This window comes from Centruroides sculpturatus, unplaced genomic scaffold (assembly GCF_000671375.1).
Source record: "Centruroides sculpturatus isolate CEXI.00-Female unplaced genomic scaffold, Cexi_2.0 scaffold1152, whole genome shotgun sequence".
Lineage (NCBI taxonomy): Eukaryota > Metazoa > Arthropoda > Arachnida > Scorpiones > Buthidae > Centruroides > Centruroides sculpturatus.
Window position 1 is genome coordinate 1269 of NW_019385397.1, and position 23109 is coordinate 24377.

The window sequence follows — 23109 nt, forward strand, 5'->3', positions numbered from 1 at the left end:
CTCTAGACAGGTTATCGAAGACTACTATTTATAATATCATCCTAATAGTTTCCTAAAGTTCAAAATGCTTTAATAGCTTTCTGGTTATGGTCTGTATAAAAAAACTTTTGAACTCATGCACAAGTGTTGTAAGGGGATCGTATAGACATTTGATTTCTATAGAACAGAAACTTAACTCTGTCATTACAAAGAATTCTATACACAGACAAATACAGTTTCACAGATAGAATAATTCCAAGTGTTTTGAAAATGCAACTATGGTATAGAAGAATGTGCTATGTACAGTGTAGAAAGTAGAGTATATTTTAATTATAAAGATAGAAAATTAATATAATGTATGAAAAAATGATTCCTGAATTACATTAACATATATTATTACTATTATTATTAATTATATGCTAAGTAATTAGGCACTAGATGCAAACATTAGGAACCATCTTTTCTAAACTTAATAATTATAATTTAAATTAATATTTTAATAATTTAGAAGGTTTATAATTTGGTAATCATTTGGCTCTAATATATATAACAATCAGGTTTGGATGTTTTTACTTATATGTAAATTAAGATAACATTGAATATTTTAATAAAAATTTACAGGCTTTACGAAAAAAAATTTTCATTAACAATTCTGGCAAAAATTATCTCTAACAAGAAAATAATAGAAATCAAAGATTAAATCATGCATAGAAATTTTCATTGTTTACTGTTTTGGAATGTCAAGAATTTGTCAAACACAATGTGTTATTATTATTAAACATATTCATTTTTGCTTAAACAAAATAGTAGTGAAAATGTATTAAGGCTTATCACACACCATCAACAAAATATTTAAAACATTTATTCAACTTTAGTTATTTACAGAACAATTGTAATTATAAACTATTAAATAAAGTGCATTTCAGAATTTGTATTTCCTCTTCAGTTAGAATATTGTTACACATCAAAGCAATCAGTTTTTAACCTTCTTGATAACCATTCTTTATTTATCTATTTCAGTTTTTAAAAACTACAACTGTACATTGTTTTGAAGTAAATTTAATCCAATGTTATTTACTGTTTAGTATTTCTCAGTACTTATTCAAAGGCTTATCGTACATTGAGACTTATCTGTATTTCTTTTATTATTCTAATAATTATACATTAGACTCCAAACAGCTACAATTATGGCCATTCTAAAATTTACTTGAGCTGTTTCAAGCTGTTTCCTTACAAACCTCTTTAGTCAGGTTATATTGGCCAAATAAAACAGCATTAAATTTGTGTGACTCTCACTAAAACTACTGACAAACATGCTTAAAAACACATTTAATACGCCAACAGCTGTCAACAGCATACCTACAAATATTTGATTATCTAATATCTTTATAAATACTCTTACTACACATTATATTACTGATTTATTTGTGTTAAGCTACTTAGTGTTTCTAATTTTAAGTTACAGTAATTTACAGCATCATATTTGGTTACACTAATTTTTCCATAAATATTCTTAAAAGAAGAGAAATTGAAAGTTATCACTTATAGCACTTCATAAGTAACATTTTTATCATCATCATTTAATTTTTTAACATATTTCTTTACATAACTCACTAAACAGGTGAATTTTGAAGAGAAATATAACACAAGTATCTTATTTATGTAAAATGAATATGTTAAATAATGATAGTAAAGTATGGGCAAAAAGCACAGTTATTATCATAATAACAGTACTCTTTTTTGTCACACACAACTCTGTCCATAATAACTAAGCACTAATAATGCAATGCTAAATGAGTCAAAAAACTTTTGGAAAATAAAACTCTTTGAGACTAAATCCATCTCATAAAATAATGTTAAGATCTGATAAGCAAAAGCAATTTTTAAATATATAAGATTGAATCTGTTAAAGTGTGAATGTGTGACTTTAAAAACATAGAAACACTTAATTATTTCTTGTTACATAAGTTTAAAACTGTCACATTGTCTACAAAATAATTGAAAATGTTTAAGACAAAGCAAGATAGGTTAAAAGCCTGATAGAGCTATTAGAGACGTGTCTTAAGAGAGCAAAATTAGAAAAAAAGGATCCATGACGTAAGGATAAACTTTTACCACTTGTAGATTTTTTTATAAACGACTTTAAAGAACACTTACCATTCGAAATACACAGAGCCACGGCAGAACACGGCGGATTTTAACCACGTGATACAGCTAATCGATAGAAAATTTGACAACCCATTGTCACTACTGTTTACCCAGCATATCTACGGGAGTTTTCTCGTATGACAAGGCCGTTTTATTCCGTAGGATGCGGTAAGTCTTGTGCCTGAGCTTCTAGGCTATATCGCCACGTGGTAAACTGTGACGTAGTTGTATGCGTTTATGATGTCTTCCGTCAAGTGTTTTTAAGCGTAACTGCCTCCTATTCGGGCGTTACAGACGTAGAGGGAACCCGGAAAACTCCGCTGTCCAGGCCAGGCGCCAACACACGGCCGAAATTTGAGTGTTCAGAGAACGGAATCGCGTGGCCACTGACATCCAACCTGCATCCTACTGCGCCCAGTCCACGTTGACCGTCGAGTATGCAGCCTGGTGGGAAAAAATGGCAACATTAATTTTTAATAATAATTAAGATGATTAATTATAAAATGATAATATTTTATTTTGGAAACTTGTAAAAAGGAATTTATAGGCAAATCAATAAATTTGTTCTGTTTTTCCAATCTGATGTTCACCAGAAGTCGAGATCCACTCAAAAGCGATTTTAACTTAATATGTGATTATGTCCTGCGTGTATTGCTGATTTTAGTTGTATATTACAAACTCTAAATTCATTGAGCGGTGCTCTGCAAGTGTCAGGAAGCGTTTTGTCTGTGATTGAAGTTTTAAAAACCGCACGGCTTTTAAACCTGATATTTTGTAAAAAAAATGCAGGGCCGATGTTGTGACCAAACTTGGAATTTTAAATTCGATCAACGGTCCGAGATATTCCGGGTCAAAATCGCTATGTTAACTCGAAGGCCAAATTCACTTTTTTAAGAACAGCAATGGCGCACTTGGAAGGGAGACAAGGGCCCTGTCAGCATCCAATGAAAAAAAAGAAAAGATACTAGGAAATTTCTCAAAAATCCATTCTGAATTAATATTTTTTTTTTATTACATTGTGTCGTTTCTTCTATTTCTATACTACTAATGAATCAGTGATAAGAGGCCCTCTTAGTACCCACAGATCAGAAAGAGTAAAAAAAAAGTGGTCCCGTAAGGCGAGAATTTTATTCAGTTGGGATTAAATAGTTTATTATTTATTTTACTCCTCTTCCTCCAGGTTAACTCCTGAATAATCTACTGGTTTAAAGCAACCGCGCGGCTAGTTTACACGAGTTTTTGCAATTGCAGTCTATTCCGAAATGATAGAGCCACTGTGAAACTAAGTATAAGATATCTCCTAGAATCTAGGATATATCTTACACTTAGCAGCAAATGTATTTAATTCCCAATGTGGCCCTTGCGTCAAAAACTTTGGACACCTCTGTCCTAGAAAAACGAAAGTGATCGGTTATAAGCTGGTTGTGCGCTACAAAACGCTCTCAAACGAATTTCCGATTACTCTGAATTTATATTGATCTCGGAGAAAATATTCTACTACGATTTTTACGACGGCCGTTTTACATGCAGTGTCTCTAGTCACAGATTTGTGTCTCAATTTTCTATAGAACGTTTACAGCGTGTCACCACATTTTTTTTTCTTTGAAGCCGAAACAGAAAATTCTCTGATGCGGAGCTCACTTTCGTTTTCCCCAAAAATACGTAGTTGTATTTAAGATACAATCAGCCAATAGCATAGCAGATAAAGTGGTTGCTGATTACTTTGAAGAACCCAAAATTGTCTGGGTTGAAAAACGATAAATTTTTCGGGATCCATCCGAAAAAGTCTGTTCCTCTCACCACCATTCTGTGCCTGGCCAAACCCGTAATAGGCTTTCTAAGAAGCCCTGTTTGTGTCCGACGAGTGGCCGAGTTCAGAATACCACTGAGCACCGGTAGTTGCGCGTGGGTTCGCGCATCGCCAATGCGCTGGCCGCACGAAGTTTACCGAGTTTTCATCACGTCGGTAATGCCAAAATAGAAATTAGTTTTCTTTATAAAGTCAATCTCAGAAAACATTCCCTTTGGAAGATCGCCCACGTGTCGCGTTTCCCTATACAGGTAATCCAATCCTTTCTGAAACCCACACAATGGAAAGGGTTTTAAAAATCAGCCAATGTATAGTGTACATTTAAATAGTCTTAAATGTAGCTAAAATGTGATTATTTGTTGTTCAGTAAATAAAGTGCGTATGAATTAAATACAAGAAAATTAACGTTTCTCTTATATTTCTTGCAGTGATTCGTTTCTAATGAAGAGATGCTTGGAACTGTTCTTCGTAAATCATTCGAAAGACATTCAAATTTTAGACGTCAGCAATTGTTCGGACGAGATACCCGATGACGTGTGGTTAAAATGCGTGATAAGATTTAAATACGTTCAATCACTCCGTATAGTGAACACAGAACTGGAATATGACTTAGTGATTGATATTTTAATCAGACTTCCTCATCTGCAAGAGCTGATTTTAACCACGCATCAAACGCTTTTACTGAAAACTGAAGAAAGATATGACTACACATTAAACAAGGATCTTATAAACTCCAAACTTTTATTGATGGCAGAAAAACTGGACCGAAATCCGCTGAAAAAATTAAGTAAAATGCAGATATCAATTGATAATTCTTACTGTAGTTATTGTTTCTTGCATCTATTGTTGTTATACCTCCCAAATATAGAATATATCCACATTCATCTGGTGAATTATCTTCTTGAAAACAAAGATGATTCAAGATTCTATTTGCCAGTTCTGAGTAATGCAACGTTTTATTGGAAACTAAACTTAAATAAATTGGTTAGCATCATCTTAACCGAAGATAATTATACCGATGACGATTACACGAATAAAATGAAAATGGAGAATGATTACACCTTATTGAAATGGATTCTGGAAGGGCGAATGCAAGACGTTCCTTTGAATGATTACTGGATGGCGCCTGAAATCGCGGACAGATTTGGTAAGTCAAACATCATTATCTCAAACTATTCCAAGGTAGAATTTAAGATAAATGAGTATGGTAAAGCCGTCAAATCAGCTAAATTATAATTTAGATCAGCTAAAAACTTTTGTACGTGGTTTGACCCGATATGCCGCAAGCCTCCTCATCCACTCGTATTGTAGATCTAGTTAGATGCGCGATCGGTGCCGGCAAAAATGGAATTTCTTACTACTATCAGGGTGAAAAAATTTACGTAATTTAAAAATCATATAATATGAAAGAAAGCTATATACCACGGAACTTATATTGGAATAATAGTATTTTCCACTAAATCACCGAAGCAATTAACCCTGCGAACTTGTCATTGGTTCCCTCCTCGTTTCGTGGAGTTTTTCGGGTTTTTTTCGCGTGTTTCACATAAAAATAAAACAGTTTCTTGGAGAAAATTTCTTCCAGCTGATTCCGTGGAAGATCGTCCATGTGATGTGTTGATGTATTTCCTTAAATTTACCCAACCAATGCTTGCCAGCTAATTTTTTAAAATTATAACTTCTACATCGCATCGCAACAACACTCTGTTATAATTTGGAGTTTAGAAAGAGACTTTTTTAAATCTCGCTTGATATACAGCACAATGATTCGCGGCCGTATCTAAACCTTTGACACGCTTCCCGTATCTAACATTTGCCACGTCCAGTTTTCTGGTTTTCTTCAAAAAAGGAAGATTTCACAAAGCCAGTCTGTTTGATGAGGTGCGAACCCGCAATCAACTACCTGTGGTGTCACTGGTTTTATCTCTTTGGCCACCGGTGAATGCGCATTAGAAAGTTTATAATGTAGCAGTTGAATAACTTTGTTATCGCTGTATATTATTTTCTGAAAACTTGTGACAAGAATGATAAATAAATTATTTTATAAAATTTAATTCTGTAGTTTTCAAAATATTGCAGCTGTACAAAAGAAAAAGGAGGAAAACATTTTACGTTCAAGTTTCCTGAATAATTTATGTTCGGCTGATTCGAATTATTTCATCGACGAAGGCATGAAATATGGAATAGTCGAGGAACATTCGGAAGCGAAATACGTCAGTTACAGAGATTCTAAATTCGAAAATGAAGATTTAGAAAATTTCCTGAAATTCGCCACTAAAAGTTTGCAATATCTTTGCTTCAACAAAGTGAATTTTACTAGAGATAAATTGGTTAGTCGTGATTAATTTTAACCGAATTGTCGTCAATATTTCAAGTTAATTCTTTCTATTTGAAATTTTTCAGATAGTCAATAGATTTAATAAATTACTCGCCTCTTGTTTTCTTATAAAAGAATTAAATCTAATCAGCTGCCATATTGGATTATGTCGTCACTTATTCAATGGAATCAGTAAATTAAGAGGTTTGTCTTCGTTTTTATGCATATAATTACGCGATTATTACATTGTGGTTATAATGAGGCTTTTTTCAGGATTGCAACGCCTCGCGTTACCCGCCTGTTCGGAAGTTAGCAAGTGCTGTATTTCGAAAACTAGGAATAATATCACCGTTAAATCCTCTAGTAGTGATGTAAGTATTTAATTCTTGCTGAGAATACTTGAATATCATATTCTTATTGGTTGTGTGTTTAGTCACTGCTCGTGTCCATCGCCAAGAAATGTCATCAACTGTCCGAATTAGAGATTTATGGGTGCGGTGTATGCAAAAGGTGTGTCGTATTTAGAATTATTTTAATGTTTATTTCATACGTAAATCATATATATCACGTTTACTTTTTGGATTTTTCAGCCATGAAAATTCAGAATTGTGCTGGGATACACATCTGTCGGCTTTATCCAAGATGGGCAGATTGACGTCTTTAACATTAGTGAATATTCCTCAAATAAGAGCAGCTCGTTTCCTGAAGGATATCGCAGTTAATTGCCTAAATATCAAAAGTTTACGGATTCATAATCTGGGAAAATGTAATTACTTGGAATCCCTCTTCTGCTTTTTAATGACGGCACCAAATTTGGTGCATTTCAGGTATTTTTAATATTAGAAAGTTTTAATGTTTAAAGTTTAAAGGCTGGGCATTTATTCGATTCGTTATTATGAATTAATACAATTAATTACTGATATTAATTACCGCATTAGTTGCTGATAGTGCATAGAAGGCTGAAAACATAATGGACACACAATTTTGCTTATAATCGGAGACTTAATCGATACAGATTACACCAATATGGATGTGGGGTATGAATTAATGTGTAGAAGCACAGTGACAAACTCGTTTCTGGGGAGAGAAAGTGTTTTAGGAGGTGGGCATTATCCTTAGTTAGGTGTTATAAATATGAAAAAACCCAGAAAACTGATCGTAGTCAGCACGTTAGTGAAGCGTAAACCAATAGCACGTATTTTGCGTTTATCCTCCACTCACTGCTGTGTAGCAGTAATAATACGAAAAACGATGGTTTCCTGTTCGTTGTATATCCAATTCAATTTGAAAAACATTATTTTATTTTGAAGCTGGTTAAAAGGATTTACATAACATACGAGAGGATTAAGAATTATTCTACTGTTCTGAGCACCCGGAATAAAATGCATGCGAGCAACACCAAGAAGATTTTACTCGAAACTCTTTATCTTGTGGATACAATGAGGCCTCTTTTCCGTACTCATCGCGGATTCGGTTAGTTGAAGAATATGGTGGCCGATTAGTGAGGGATTGTAATTTTTCTAGAAAGGTCGCTCATGAGAAATTCCCGAGAAATTGTTTATTCAAATACGATTCTAGTAATTCCAAAGTAGTAGGCCGATGTCTTACTAGGCCAAGGTGTCATTTTATACTTTTAAATGTTAATTAATGAATGGAAGTGTTTTCTAACGGTTCCAATCAAATTAATCAATTTTACTTTTGTTCCGAATTGTTCTGTTGTCTATTTTATTTTTAAAATTCTTTTACTGCTATTTAACACTATTTAGACTCGGTCAAAGTGATATCGATTTATCAGACTCGCGACTGTGGCAAGCGTTGAGCAAAGCAAAAAGGTTACAAGAGTTACGTGTTCTGTCAAATAGGAAAACAACTGTACAGGGTGGTGAAATTGTGGAAGCATTGACAGAGGTATGTTAAAAACTTATTAACCAGTGGATCATAACATTTGAATAAGTTTAATTTAACAATAAATCACTTTATAGCTCTCTAGTTTTTACGTTTTTCATATTCATGCACCTGTTAAAATTCAAAAGTACAGAAGAATTTTATCTTGGTAAACTTCCGTTTTTTTTCATTATAAACTTAAATTGCTAACAGAAAATTAACTTAAAGAATGTTTTGTAGGGCCGTAAAGAGAAAAGAGAAGAGTGGAATAGACGTAGACATTAATCGAAGTGGATACAAATGGGTCGATGACGACATAAATCTTTTATTGAAGTTGCAGAATGAATGTCGAAAGTGTTTTACATTCACTAATAATAGTTACCCAAAACACAAACTAATGTCGAGTTGTTAGTTAAATCCAGAATATTATTAATATTGAAAAAAGAAGGCACTAGGTGGTATTTTATGTGGTTCCGGTCGTAAAGTTCAAAGTGCTGGAGTCACTTTAAGTGTTTTTGAGCCACCGAGTTAATTTCTTTACACGGTATGGATCATACGGATACGGATGCTAAATACAGTGTAATCATAAACAGTTTATATTCAGAGCTCACCGTAAAAAAAACTACTAGGTAAAGCCAAAATTTGGTTCATATTAGACAAATTATTTTTTCTACAGAGACATTGAGAGAGAGAGAGAAAACGTACTTCTTTAAATGCAGTGAAAGAATAATAATAATAATAATTAAAAGCGAGATAAAGTAATAAAAAAGACGAGGCTGTTTGTCATTGTTAGGTAAGAATGATGGTTCATCGTCGTCTTATTCACACGTTTGAATAACACTATTTTTTAAAAACTGTTCTTAAATACCAATTAATAAGACAACATGTTTCGTACATTTTTGCCACGAAAACAATAACATATGTGATATGAATATGAATTTTTCTAAACTTGAAAGCAAATTTATTTATTTCTCGAAAAAAGTTCTGTTTAACATTAGAATTAAAATCTTCTCGCTTCAAAAATAATAATAATCTGGAAAAGGAATAAATAGGATTTTAATATTTCAAGATTTCTCCGAATCAGCATAGAAAACACATATTGGATTTTTGGATAAAATAATAATAATAATTTTCAATTCATCGATATTATGGACACGAAATCATTTTGTTTGCAAAGGTATTCGTATTAAATTACGTCATCACACTTTACGTGGCTGCTACCCATTGGAGAGACGTCAACCAGCAACTAATGTTCAGTGGTTTTAGTAACACGTCTACAGTTTCATGTGTCTAGAATGTTCTAATTTATCATAAAATGTATTTTATAATCATCTGTATTCAGGTTAAAACTTGCACAGATGTATTATTGCCAGGAAAAAGAATACTCCTTTGGTTTTTTATATTCCTCCAAACAGAAAAACTGCATTTTAATCAGGATCAAAACTGATTGAAACGATAAAATTGCGGAATTACTATTTACAAGAGATTTATTTAGAAATTTTTTATAAAAATCGACAGAAATAGTTGTTAAAGTACACATTTTCGCTGCTTCATTTTCTAAAAAAATTTTACATGGCTATACACGTATGTACCAACGGTTTCATTTTTTAACAGGGATGCTATTTTGATGAGTTACGTTATAATCTTTTGCACTTCACTTTAGATGATTACAGAATTGAATTCTCGAATTATTGAGTAATTATAGAATTGTAAATTGCATCATTATTTTCACCTTTTGAAAACGTTAAGTGCCTTTTTTACGATTGCGTGACAACATTTCTAAATGCAATGTTATGTCTAAGAATGCTGCACAACCAAAAATTCAGTTGTCAGAATATTTTATTTATTTATTTATTTCTGTAAAAATGTTTACGAATTTTTTGTCATTTGTAATTTGATTCAAATAAAATAATATTAATTTATATAAAATAGATTAGATGAAATATTTTTGATACCTTCAAGTGTTGATATTAAAAAGAATCGACTGTAATTATTTAATAACGTTCACTTACATCTGTAATAAGAATGAATTGTAAAGTGTTAGTGAACATTCATAAAACACGTTACCTACTTAAAGGGGTAAGTCAGTGGTTCCCATTGACCACTATAGAGGAAGTGTCTGAGTCTGAAAAAGGTTAAATTATAATATAGATAAAAGTATTTGGGGTCGCGTATCTTACTCTGCGTGTTTCAGGGGTAGAGAGCAATTGTTAGAGAGTAAAATTTTAGGTCAAGGAAGAACGTAATTTTGTAAAATATTTGACGTTTTTTGGCCGTTCTCTTAACGGATTAGATGAAATTATTTTCAAGATTAAGTGTTATTTTATGAATTTTTACAAAATTACAGATATTCAATTGGAATAATACTTTATAAGGTAAGCGGATTTTTACATTAGAAAGAAGCTACTTGATAATAAAAAATTTTATTTTTCTGGAGAGAAGGAGACGATTCCCGGTACGTAGCTATGCAGATTGTTTTCTTACACGATCGTCAGACCAAATAATGAAATATTTTCAATTCCAATAGCAATATACTATCGGGAACAAAGAATAAAAAGTGTTAAATAAAATCACTTAATTTTTTGACTATATATTTAAACACACAAGTGTTCCGTTTAAAAACGATATAAATATGGACGTATTCTTTAGAAGATCTTTTACAGTTTTTTTTGCTGATGATGATTTTTTGAAGTACAGTAATTACGGTCTTTGACATCAGATTTGCTTTTGTATCGAATTTTTTTTTATTTTCTCAAATGCCCATCGACGGCCGAATGAATGAAACCACTGAACAGTGGTAGTTGTTACTGGCTTTAACAAAGGATTGACAGTTTTACACTACACGTCCGTAATACCCCATTCGCACCGAGCATTTCGATATAGATTGTGACCAAGCTCGGCGATTATGCCGTGGTTCGACCTCTCTGGACCATTTCACTCTCGACTGAAACGAGGTTCAATCGCGATCGACTCGACAGAGTTCGCGAAACTAGATCCAGTTATAAGAGAGATCCCGCAATCCCACGCGCGCGAGAAAATATAAGATGGTCGCGGAACACGTGTTGTGCTATCGTCAGAATTAAAAAAAAAACATTTGGAGTGACGATGGCATCTGTCTATTATTAAATATATGGCAAGAAAAAGTATTTATTTCTAATCAAAACTTCTATTTTCTTTGTTGTTGTTCTTAACTTACCGCCTAGTTATGTCAGGTTTATTATCGCGTGTAATAGCCGGGTTCTTCTCGAGCGGACTGACATCACTGACTGTGCGAACAACTCGACGTTCGTCTGGCGACAGCCACAATCCAGATTGTAGGTAAATCGAGATCGACGCGAGTCATGGATTGTGTGCGAACGTAATATAACACAAAAATAGCGGAAAGTTTTCGATAGGAAGTCAGGGAATATCTTTCTGACATCCTATCGGATCGCTTGTTTGTTGCGTTGCCGATCCCGTCAAAGCAAACCATTCCCGAAATGAAATAATGCCCTAGGAAAGAAGTGTATGTTATTCATTTTACCTTCAAATACTTGAATAGTATTTCATTACTTTTAGAATGAACATAAAGAAATGATTTCGGGATCAAGGTGTTAGTTATAAAAAAATAAATCATGGGTTCCTGTTAAAAGGGCACGTGCTCCTCGAAGTATTTTAAAATAATAGCCACTGCATAAAACACACGAGGCTGTTTTATATTTACAGTCAGAAATGAAAAATGGAACACATTTTTCTTTACAAAATTTATAGAAATAGGTGGGTAAATGTGAAAAAATAACTTTTTTCGGTAAAGAAGTACGTTACTATAGAAATTGCTTTTATCTGTACTTTGTTGTTTCCGAACACGCTTACAACACAGAAACAAGCTTTATTTGGCTAAACTATGGTGGATTTTGATTACGTGCTAGAAACGGCCGTAGTGTGTAATTACTGAATTGGCACACTCGATACCATATTCATAGGCTGTGCAGGATGTGCAGTTGTCCTCACGATGATTTTATTATAGGCTATTAATTAAATGGTCATTCGAAAACTGAGATTTGACGTTACACTATAGTTCTGAGTATCATTGATAGTATAGGGCAACACAACCAGTGGACGATATCCAAAGCGGATGCTTATCGAGTAAACTTCTAAAGGAAATTGATCTTCTTAGGCGTTAAACACAAGAAGAAAATCGTAATATTACGCCGGACCGTTTTTCAGTAAAAAAACTGCTACCAACTAACAATATTGAACGATTTAATTCACTCGACTCGACTACCACACCGGTTATGAAAGTGAAATCTTACAAAAGAAAATCAATGTTGCTTATCACTGGTCAAGTGAATAACACCATTCACCGATTTTAGTGGGTGCGCTTAATCAACAGGCTCTCCGAAGAGAGTCTATACACATAAACAGAGGTTAATTTTTCATCGAAAATCCTTCGGACACGAGTTTTCCTTAATTAATAAATCACTGAAAGGTTGCGTTATTTTCTCTTACCAGTACATTTCACTCCAGCATTTTTTTAAAATTAAAATTGGCAAATTCTATAAATTTACATAAAACAATAATAAATTAAATTCTGTCGTTCTATATATTTCTCACGACACGAAGATTTTTTTTTATTTGAGAAAAGTATTGCGCTATCGTTGCGTGATATCGAATGACTCAGACCTAACGTCATAGAAAACGTCGCTATAATAATTGTCACAAGATTGTGCAATCGTCAGTATTTTAACAAACAGCGTGATTGTCGATATCATAGTATACAACATCTCGTGTAGGGTGGAACACGTCTGCTATACCGAGATGGCCGAAGTTACAATTGAGGATTTACCCAGTAATGTTTTATCGAAGATTTTCAATTATTTATCGGTGTCAAACTTGGTGTGTATTCAGAATGTAAACAGGAAGTTCAGAGATGTGGTACATTCACTCAAGTAAGTTAAATTTATCGCATTCTAATTTTATATGAATCAACGAATAAGATTGATTGAAGCATTTATTTTCGGTTTCGGTTTCGATTTCGATTTTCCAATCTTAATTTACGATGCCGCGTTGTATAAACGCAGAAATACTTATCTCGAAATAAATAAATTCTAATCTATAAAAAGCGACATCGTTATATTCACTTTCGGAAGACACATTGGATTACAGTAGAACCTCGATTATCCGCCCTAATTGGGGACTGGGGTTGGTCGGATAATTGAAAAGTATGAAAAAATCCATTATTAGTGTAGTATATTATTATATCCCATGTAATTAGTATATTAGTATATTAGTATATCGCTATTAACCTACTTCGCGTTGAATTTTCATCGATGTTAAGCATAACAAAAATTTTTAAAATAATAATCGTCGCTATTGTATCGTTAAAAATTAGAAAATTAAGCCTCGTTTAAATATTGGCTCCCTTTCATGGTCGAATGAGTGTTGCCAGCTAAAACAAGTAAAAATAATATTAAAGTAGCCAAGACATAGCCAAATATTGTAACGCCACATCACTAGCGGACATTTGAAATTTGCCGACTAGGACGGTCGGTTAACGGAGGGGTCGGTTGATCGGGGGGCGGATAATCGAGGTTCTACTGTACTATTAAAACGAATTTATAGTTCATACAGAACACGCTATTAATTATTAATTATCCGGCAAACCGTATTGTAACTGTATTGTACTGCTTAATATTAAATTGTTATTTCATCGGGTACGATTTTTTCAGTGTTTATTTACAGGCATATCACACGTCGAGATTTATTTTTATCTCCTTTATTATTGTACAAACTACAAATTCCACAAAAAATCCATTTTATGATAATAGAAAATGTCAAATTAAAAATCAAAATGTATTTAATACGTTGATTTTTCATTTATAAAATTCAAATGTCTTTGTTTGTTTGATTGTTTTGTTTAGTGTTTATCCCATTATTGCGCCTCTTAGTTGAAGTTTTTGAACTAAATTTGTTTTTATAATTTTAACACATTCATTGTTCCTTTTTTGCTCTTTACACATTTTTCTTACATCCAAGTCTGTATACAACTTTTACGGTCAATTCGCTTATTGGTTACAGCTGCAAAAAGCTTTTAATAGAGAAACTTCAATTATGGCCACCGTATACATTATTAGTAAATTGTATTCAAAATTTTAGATATAATAATTATGGTTACGATAAAGTATTTTATTTAATTTCAGCATTTCTCAAGAAACGAAAACACATTTAAAATTATTTTGCGTACAATACAGGAAGAACAGAGAACATCTAGATGTCAACAACTTTAGTGAGTGGTATGTCTATATAAATGAATACGAGTATAGAGAAGTATTCAGAAACCTCTACTCTCTTCGTATTAAAAGTGAACATATTGAATTTCACCCATTGTGCTCAGTGTTATCAAAATTTTCAAATTTGCAAGAACTAAGATTACAATTAACATCATTTTGTCCATATGAAAGTAATTTCTATGAAGATCTATCATACAAATTTAGTAGACTAAAGAAATTGTTTATATCGTTTCCGAGAAATTGCATTCATTTGAGATTTCTTCATGTATTTTTAGCCGTTATTTCAAAATATTTAGAATATATTCATATTCACCAAATAATCTATCAGAGTGACTCAGATTTTTACGCATCTACTGAACCAAGCGTGCATAAGACAAAAATTCGTCTACAGAAATTGAAATATTTTATCATGACTCAAGAAAATATCTCGATCAAGACGAGTCAAATTTCACCAGTTTTATGCAAATATAACAATAATCGTCCTTTTCTGGAATATTTGTTTGAGCCGTGGACGAATGTTAAATCTTTCAGTAATATGTGGATTGCACCAGAGATACAACACGAATTAGGTAAGATAATGTAATGAAACTTTATTTTTAATTAATTTCATAGACAGAACAATGGAAAGTTATTCATTGGATTAAAAGAGGACCCCTCTATAGTTTTTCTATTGCGAGAAATTTAAGAGAACGCTACCTAACCAGTTTTTTGCTGAGCATCGAACCAGCTAACTAGTGAATAAAGGCGCTGAACCAGTGTTCACGGCTTTTAATCACTACGCTATTGGGGACATTGCTAATAAATTTAAATGCAAGTACATCATTTATCTTGGTTTTTTAAACCAAATTCTGTTTTAACGGGGCGTTCGTTCAGGAAACATCTGTGTAGGAGAAGATATCTGTGCAGATTGATTCTCATGCTTAAAAACTTGAAACATAGTACGATAAAGTAATGAATATAAGACTTGATTAATCAAGATTTCTCAATTTCAACTACTTCAGAAAAAAAGTTGTAAAATTGAGTGAAACAATAGTCTAACCCTTTTTTTCAGCTGAACTACTCTACTGTAAAGGCAATTCGATTTATTGAAATAGGGCAACGCAACACCTGAGCGATGTGCTTAGAGGGGGTATCTTACATTAGGATTTTTCTTGTGAAAATGGCTTTATTTATTTCCAGATCAAGTATATGCAGAAATTTGGGGTATTTCTAATAGTAATAATGCACTTTTATATTTTTACGTAGAAAGAATGCAAACTTCTCGACTAGACTTTTGAAAGACTTTTAATTTCATAAAGTTGAATATCAACTGAAACAGCGCAAAGAAAAAGGAGTTTGTATTGCCTTAAAATTCACTTAAATTTCATTTCACGTTGTTATTAAACAGTTGTAGAGTTAAGTGTTATTAAAAAATATAATTACTTTATCTTATCAATTCAAACGAATCATTCTTCGCCTCTTGAATCCCGAATTGTTCTTACTTTTTCCTCGCTACAGGGCGAGAAAATATTTGCTCATTTTTTTATACGCTACTGTATTGCAATTCACAATATTTTATAATCTACTTAAGTTTTTGCAATACTTCATCTATTTGAACAAAAATTTGCATATATATGACCATTTGTTCTCTATATTTAGTAGAAAGATTGTGCAGAACACTTAGAGTATCATTTTTTTTCTTGTGTCTTTTCCGCGAAGTTACCTTATTAATAATATTAATTACCATAAACTTGTAAAAATATTCAATGTAACGTAATGTTATTTTTGTAATTAATTGCAATTGAAGTAACGGAAATGATAGAAAAGCAGAATATTTTAAACACGGGAACAAGAAAAACGTCCTTCCTGCAAAAGAATGTTCGTCGAGATGAATGCGCTACATATTCAATGTTTGAAAACGCCCTTGGATCTCTATACCTCAGCTTCAGTTGTACAGATTTCAATGAAGTTAACAGGAGATATTTACACGCGTTTAGTAGCAGCAGAGTAAAATATCTTTATCTTAACAGAATTACTACTTCAAAATATAATTCGGTGAGTGGAAATTTACTCAGTATGAATTTTGATTCTTAATACAACAGTAATAATCTGTTTTTTACATATTACAGACAGATGGAGGGTTGCTATGTTTGCACAGGTTCTTTCCTCATTTGTCAGAACTAAATATGGTGCATACTCACATTGGATTGTGTTTTCACGTATGCAAAGAAATCAGCAATCTTACAGGTTCGTTCTCAAAAATCATACTATTCATCTATACAACTTAGATAAATATTTATTCTGAAGTAATATTGTCACAGAGTTGAAGAGTGTCGCTTTGTCTGCGTGCTTGGCAACGAATATTTGTTGTGAAAGAGAGAGAAATCAAGAAAAAACGGTTAGTAAAACATGATTTTGGAGTATTATTTCATATTTTATAATTATAATAATAATTATTAAAACTTTAGTCTCCACTATGGATCGTAGCAAAGAAGTGTTGTAAGCTAAATAAACTAGAAATATATGGATGCCAGCGGTGCAAGAGTCATTCAACCAGGTATGGCTGCTCTTATTGTTTTAGAAGAAAGTTATATCGAGAATTTGATTTGTACAGTTCTATTAGGCATATAATAATGTATTTCGTTCTCTATGTCGAATAATTGTAAGCATTGTCTGGTAAAGATACTTCAATGTAAATGGATAGTTACGTAAGTCAATGAAATAGTTGTGAGAATAAACACGAGGGGACCGAGCCTTCTAATCGTCGAGTTGGTAAAACTCGCCCACTTTTTCTTTCTGTCGAGTGGCGAGAGGGTTGGTAAAGACAACAGTTGTGCATGCGAGCAATGATAGACAGGTTCACAGGTTAAACAAAAAAGAAGATTATTATATAACTGAGGCTGATTTACGTGAGCATACATAAAGAATTAAATAATTAAATGCTTAAATGCGGATAACACATAAATCTATCGGTAACGGCGATCAAAGTAGTCACTATGAGTGTCTACTCTCAAACAGTCTGGGAGTTTACAAAGGTTACTGCACTCAGATATATCTTATATGCTATCCGATGACGGTACTCGACGATCATTCTAGACTATGGAAGCTGGAATAGTCTTATGTCTTCTACCTGCTTCTCCTCGGACATTTCTGGGTCGGGAGACACTTGTATTCGGATCTTCCTAACTTGTCGACGTTTAAGTGTCGACATCCGATTTATTTCCGTGGGAACTTGCAATAATTTGTTTTCATCTTCAAATGTTAAAAATGTTAAACACAAAAATTTAAGCCCTGAAAACCCTCTGTCTCACATGTTTGTCTTTAGTTCTGGACAAAAACTCACAAAAACCGGATTACCAGAACAATTTCGTATTACAATGACTGGTTAAATTTACCTTAGGTAGCAAAAATGGCGGCTTACCTAACCTAACCTATTTTAATAAATTACCATAATTATTACCAATCAAATTATTAGAATATGTTTGGTTAAGTTAGAACGTGCGTCTCCATTGTTTCCTTTCTTTTGTTTACTGGAATCAGAGACGAGTCGCCATTTTGGCTAAGGTAAATCTAACCTAATTACTTATATAAACATTTATATGGTATCACTTTTAACTCTTCTTTTACTTTTCTTGTTGAAACACATATATATATATATATATAACTCATTCAAAGGGCATCAGTCTGTCCGCGTAACGTTATGCGAAATACGGACACTAGAGCCGCCCTAGCGAAGTTTTTAAATTAACAGTAAATTACTTTTATTTTTAATAGGAATTTATTATTGATATGAATTTATTATTTATACCACGGAATAGTATAAATAACTATTATATGCCTTGCCTTGCCCTATTAAATGCCTCGATTAACCTTGCGCTGCACGTGTACAACATTCCGTGACTCAGTGACGTATTAACTCAAGGAAAATCTATTGAAAAAATGGCGGATTCATTTAAAATCGAGGTTTACGAGCGAAGGTAAATAAACAAATTAAACTATTTTAAAGTATTTATAGGATGTTTAATAGGTGGAAACATAGATTCGTATGACGCGATCAGGACGGTAAGATTTACTCTCCGAATGAAGGGGTGGCGACCCTTTCTCTGTGCGAATAATAAATGTCTAATGAACCATAGCCCTACGCGCGACCCTTCCCGAGATATAGCTCTCCAAAAATTATTCTACTGGTCACGTGATCGCCTGTTTTCCACAATTTACCCTGCGAATGAGCGGGTCGGCGACCCCGTAGTATGCGCGAGCGCGCGCTAATTTTTTTTTCGCGCGGTAGGTCCCATTTTGACCGCGGTGTCACGTGACCTAAAATGACGTACGCGAATTTTCAAGGGCTTTTATCTCGCGAAGGGTCGCGCGTAGAGGTATAATTCCTTTGACTTTATTTGACTTGTTACAAAAGAAGTACGCAAAGCAATAGCTGCACCAAATCTTTATACTATTCAAATTTAATGTGTCTAGCATCTAAGGGTGTTAAGTGTGACGTTTCCATACCTTGGTAAATGTAGAGTTTAATATTCATGCTCGGGCAAAAAGTAACGATAGCATAAATTAAAATCATTAGATTAAGGTTTATCACAAAGAACTTGGCTTCTGCTGTACTATTTTACATGCGGTGTTTTGAGTTTTTGTGGAAAACATACTGTATTTTTAGACTTGTCCAAAAATTTTTCTGATTAGTCTTCGAAAAGGAGAACCTAATTCTTGTACCCAATGAAAACAGGTAAGATCAGCTATAATCTTCTTTCACTTCCCCAAGGGGGAATTTCCAAAAATCCTTTCTTAGTGTACATTCTCGTGATGTACTCAAACTTTGTACCAAATTTCTACTTTAACTCCTAACTGTTTGTGCTCTGCGCTTATTATTATTATTAAATATTATTATCAACCCAACTCGATTATAAGATTATTTGTTTTTTAAACTTTACAAAAATAGACTTTCATAATAGCGGTCAATGTAATAATAATGACAGTAAATGGAACGAGCCAAAATTATTCTGTCGTCTTCATAATTTCAGGTTACAATTTTTAATTATTATATTGGACTGTGGCATGCTTCTGTGCATTATGCTTCTCTTGATAACGACAGAGTCAGAGCGGTAATTCATGTGACTACGTATTAAGAAAAATTTTCACTTCAAATTACGTGACTTCAGGCTAAGCTTTTTGAACCATATATAATTGATCGGGACCAACTGCTTTTTATGCTTTTCACGTCTAGTCTCGACATTTATCTAGCTAACACCGATCAGACTACAGAAAGAGAGTCAGACAAACATACTTACAAGAGTGGAAATTTATAGGTCTACGCTACTAGTATAGCACTGCGTTTCCATGTATTGGCATAAACGTAGATTTCAGTGACTTTTTGGAGGTTTATTTGTATATTTTCAATAGATTTTATTTTTTGAATATTTAATTATTTTTCTTAAGTTGTACTAAAATGCTACGTTTAGTAGATGGCGGGAGAGATTTTCTTCAGTTATCGCGTCAGACTATCCACAACTTTGAAATTATGTTTTCGCTTAAGGAATTAAACAGTTTTAAAGTAATTGCATCTAATTTAACATGAAAAAATTTACTTCTAAACTGTTTAGTTCCTTTTAGCGTTTAAGGAAAAATGGTTATTTAAGAATATGTTAAGCAATTTACAAGTAACATCTCTAAAGGGAATTTATTTGTAAACCGTTTATCATATTCTAAGTGACCGTTTTAGATATTATGGACTACTCTATTATGCAATTGTAATGTTGTCATTTACGTTGAAAAAACAATGACATAGCACACATTCATGCTTGATTTTTGTAGTCGTTTCAGATTTAAAAATATATACTCATGTAACAAAAATATGTGATTTACAAATTTTTAATTTTGGCAGCTCCAATGTTTTCGAACATCGCTGGGACGAATATTTGTCAGCGATGCCTGAAATACGTAATTTGAGCTCTTTGTCTTTAATTAATCTTCCTTCTGTCACGAATTTTGGATTTCTAGTTGAAGTTGGAAAACGGTGTAGTATCAAACGTCTTCGCATTCACAATGTTGGAAGTAAATCAGAACATCGACTGTTTATGGAATGCCTTTGTACTTTTCTGCAAAATGCCGTGTCACTAACATATCTCAGGTTAGTTGAAGATTTTAATTTTTTATATTTCTGCAGTGTGGAAACAAAGAAATCTATTTCTACATATATTATGAGTTTTGCTAGGCACACAATGGGGTGCCCGAGAGGTGAGCGATGGTACTCTATCTACTCATGAGAGACCACTCCAAAAATTTTAGAATGATTCTCACCTGGATTCGATCTGGGCCTGACAGATTAGTAGGCTACGCGATCGTAACTTACCTTTATAACGCTGTAAGACCTCATAAAAAGTAATACAGTGTTTGTCTTCATTAACACGTGTTTCATATAATTTTTCAGAATAAGCCAAAGCAATTTAGATTTTTCATATTCTCCATTATGGAAAGCAATGGCAAATGCTAAAATTTTACGACAAATCCGTTTTCTATCAGCAAAAAAATGTATATTAGATATTGTCGAAGTTGCCGAAACATTATCGAAGGTAAGTAAAATATGTAGTGGTGATTATGGTTTTCCTATTTAGAGTACTCTGTAGATGAAACTAGTAAACAGATTGTCACCAAAATTTTATATAAAATGTACAAGGAATACAAAATAAATTTTAGAAAACGAAATTAGATTTGCAGCTTTCTCTACAGGAAAAATGCATGAAACGAAAAATCAAAAATTCAACGAAACCTTATATTTTTTCTGCCATGCACATGCCATATGCAAAAGCTGTTCACTAATGTAAGTAATGTCAATGTGTGGTCCATTGTTCGGGTGTAAAATTTGCACGGTCACAACTTTGACAGTTGATCATTTACACAGTTGCAGACACAGTTGCGTACACACCTACAGCTGACCACAAATGCTCTCTAGTGATGCTTTGCGTTTGCAGTGGAAGGTTTTAAACTATAATTTTGTTTCACAAATTCCTTTTCCGTATTCTTTGCGTATTTTCAAAACTTTTATGTGTACCCGATAATAAGTGACATCTACAGAGCACTATGAGTTGAGAAGCTTTAATTACGGCTTCGTGTATATAAATTAATCTGACTATTGTACGTTTGCAGTTACTTTATTTGTCGGATTTACATATTCATATACGCATTCAACGGAAACGAATCAAACAGATAAGAGAAAGGTATTATGGTTATTTTTGACTATTTTTATATCAATTATTTGCACGTTCACATTTCCGTTTTGTATTAGAGTGTTGAAGAACTGGAAAGGAACGGGATTATTTCCGCAGATTATAACCGGTGGCATCTTCTGGTGTGACGAAAATATTTACTTGATTCCGAAAGCCGTACCTCTAAACGAGTGTAGTGAATGCTTTTTATCGACGAATGTTGCACAACCTAAAATATAACTTTAATAATATCTTATTTTTTTATTTTGTTCATAGATTTTATGCATAATTTAATTTAAATAATCTGTATCAGATGTAACGGTTTTGCTTACTTGCATCCTACTATTTAAACAATTAGCGACAGTTTAAGTGGGAAGGTTAAAATTGTTGTACATTTTTATTAATAAATTTATTTAAAGTAAACACTGTGCTCGATGTAGGTACTGTACAAGCAGAGAAAATATGTTTTAAATTGATTAACATTACTTAATGTAATTGCAAAGTTTTATGTTTATAAAGTCGTATTTATATTTTTTATATTTATTAAATGAGAATTATTACATTCCAAAAAGATTTGATATTATGTCTTTTCTGTTATAATTTCTGTATTTTGTTCACGACAATGTCCATGACATATTGAATGACATTTAATCACTCGAATGAGGTTACTGCTTTAAGACGTGCTATTAATCAACCAGTGATCTGACTTTTCTTTTAACTTTTTACTTAAATTTACTTAATCTAGAATAACAGAGTTAAGTTAATTCTAATCAATTAATAACAATCAATTTTTATTTTATGTTTTGTTTGAGTTTGTACAAAGAACAATACGTTTAATTTTTGAACGTTTCTTCTGGATAAATCTTTGTGTACTTTTAAAAAATCAATAATAAATTACTCACATTCCTATAAAGTTATTAACGTTAAGTGATTTTGTAAAAAATAATTAAAATAACTGAAATACTCCGTAACGAAGTCTTGTATAAAATTTTTCAGAATATCGTTTATGAAAAAAATTTCAAAATTTGCTTTTTAATTTCATAAAATTAAAGTAAATTTAGCCATTCTACAAATATCTTTAGCTTTATTAAATTCCATTTTGCATTAAAGTCAAAAGAATGAAAACCATTTTTAAAGTGCTTTAGGGGAGACCGGGGAAAGATCGGCATGTTAAGCTTTACTTAAATTTTGTGTAATAAATACTGCTGTAAACTGAAAAAAAAGCTTTGCATATTGTCTATTGGAATGTTACCTTACTATAGAACTGGTTAAAATCAGTTTGGAAATAAAAATAATTAAAATAATTACAACTTTACAAGAAGAGAGAAATTGACGAAGTTGCCCCGGGTATAGGGGCAAGATCGGCAACTTCTCTCTTTTTGTAAAGTTGTAATTATTTTAATTATTTTTATTAAAGTTGCCCCTGGTATAGGGGCAACAGTAATGGGGCAAGATAGGCACGTATATAAAATTATGTTATTAACAATGTATAAGTTGGAATTCACTATTAAA

General features: G+C 32.6%; 2 protein-coding genes across 2 annotated transcripts; both read left to right on the plus strand.

Annotated features, from left to right (window-relative positions):
• The first annotated feature begins 4371 nt into the window (after positions 1-4371).
• On the plus strand, positions 4372-8905 carry LOC111638515. The gene is made up of 9 exons (XM_023384231.1): positions 4372-5084; positions 6017-6267; positions 6341-6458; positions 6528-6625; positions 6688-6764; positions 6845-7081; positions 8021-8162; positions 8237-8307; positions 8379-8905. The coding sequence occupies exons 1-9, from the start codon at positions 4379-4381 to the stop codon at positions 8548-8550; spliced, it is 1872 nt and encodes a 623-aa protein (XP_023239999.1). The 5' UTR covers positions 4372-4378; the 3' UTR covers positions 8551-8905.
• Positions 8906-12884: 3979 nt separating this feature from the next.
• Positions 12885-22339, plus strand: LOC111638527. Its single transcript, XM_023384240.1, has 10 exons — positions 12885-13066; positions 14318-14976; positions 16194-16441; positions 16516-16633; positions 16708-16784; positions 16855-16943; positions 20277-20522; positions 20823-20964; positions 21539-21609; positions 21678-22339. Exons 1-10 carry the CDS (start codon positions 12936-12938, stop codon positions 21835-21837), a joined length of 1941 nt encoding a protein of 646 aa, XP_023240008.1. The 5' UTR covers positions 12885-12935; the 3' UTR covers positions 21838-22339.
• Positions 22340-23109: the final 770 nt, after the last annotated feature.

Excerpts from the sequence above, each read along its gene's own strand:
- LOC111638515 (XM_023384231.1), top strand. The coding sequence starts at position 4,379 with ATGAAGAGATGCTTGGAACTGTTCTTCGTAAATCATTCGAAAGACATT. Across the intron at positions 6,268-6,340 it reads ATTTTACTAGAGATAAATTG|ATAGTCAATAGATTTAATAA; the intron begins GTTAGTCGTGAT and ends GAAATTTTTCAG. Across the intron at positions 6,765-6,844 it reads GGGTGCGGTGTATGCAAAAG|CCATGAAAATTCAGAATTGT; the intron begins GTGTGTCGTATT and ends TGGATTTTTCAG.
- LOC111638527 (XM_023384240.1), top strand. The coding sequence starts at position 12,936 with ATGGCCGAAGTTACAATTGAGGATTTACCCAGTAATGTTTTATCGAAG. Across the intron at positions 13,067-14,317 it reads GATGTGGTACATTCACTCAA|CATTTCTCAAGAAACGAAAA; the intron begins GTAAGTTAAATT and ends ATTTAATTTCAG. Across the intron at positions 14,977-16,193 it reads AGAGATACAACACGAATTAG|TAACGGAAATGATAGAAAAG; the intron begins GTAAGATAATGT and ends TTGCAATTGAAG.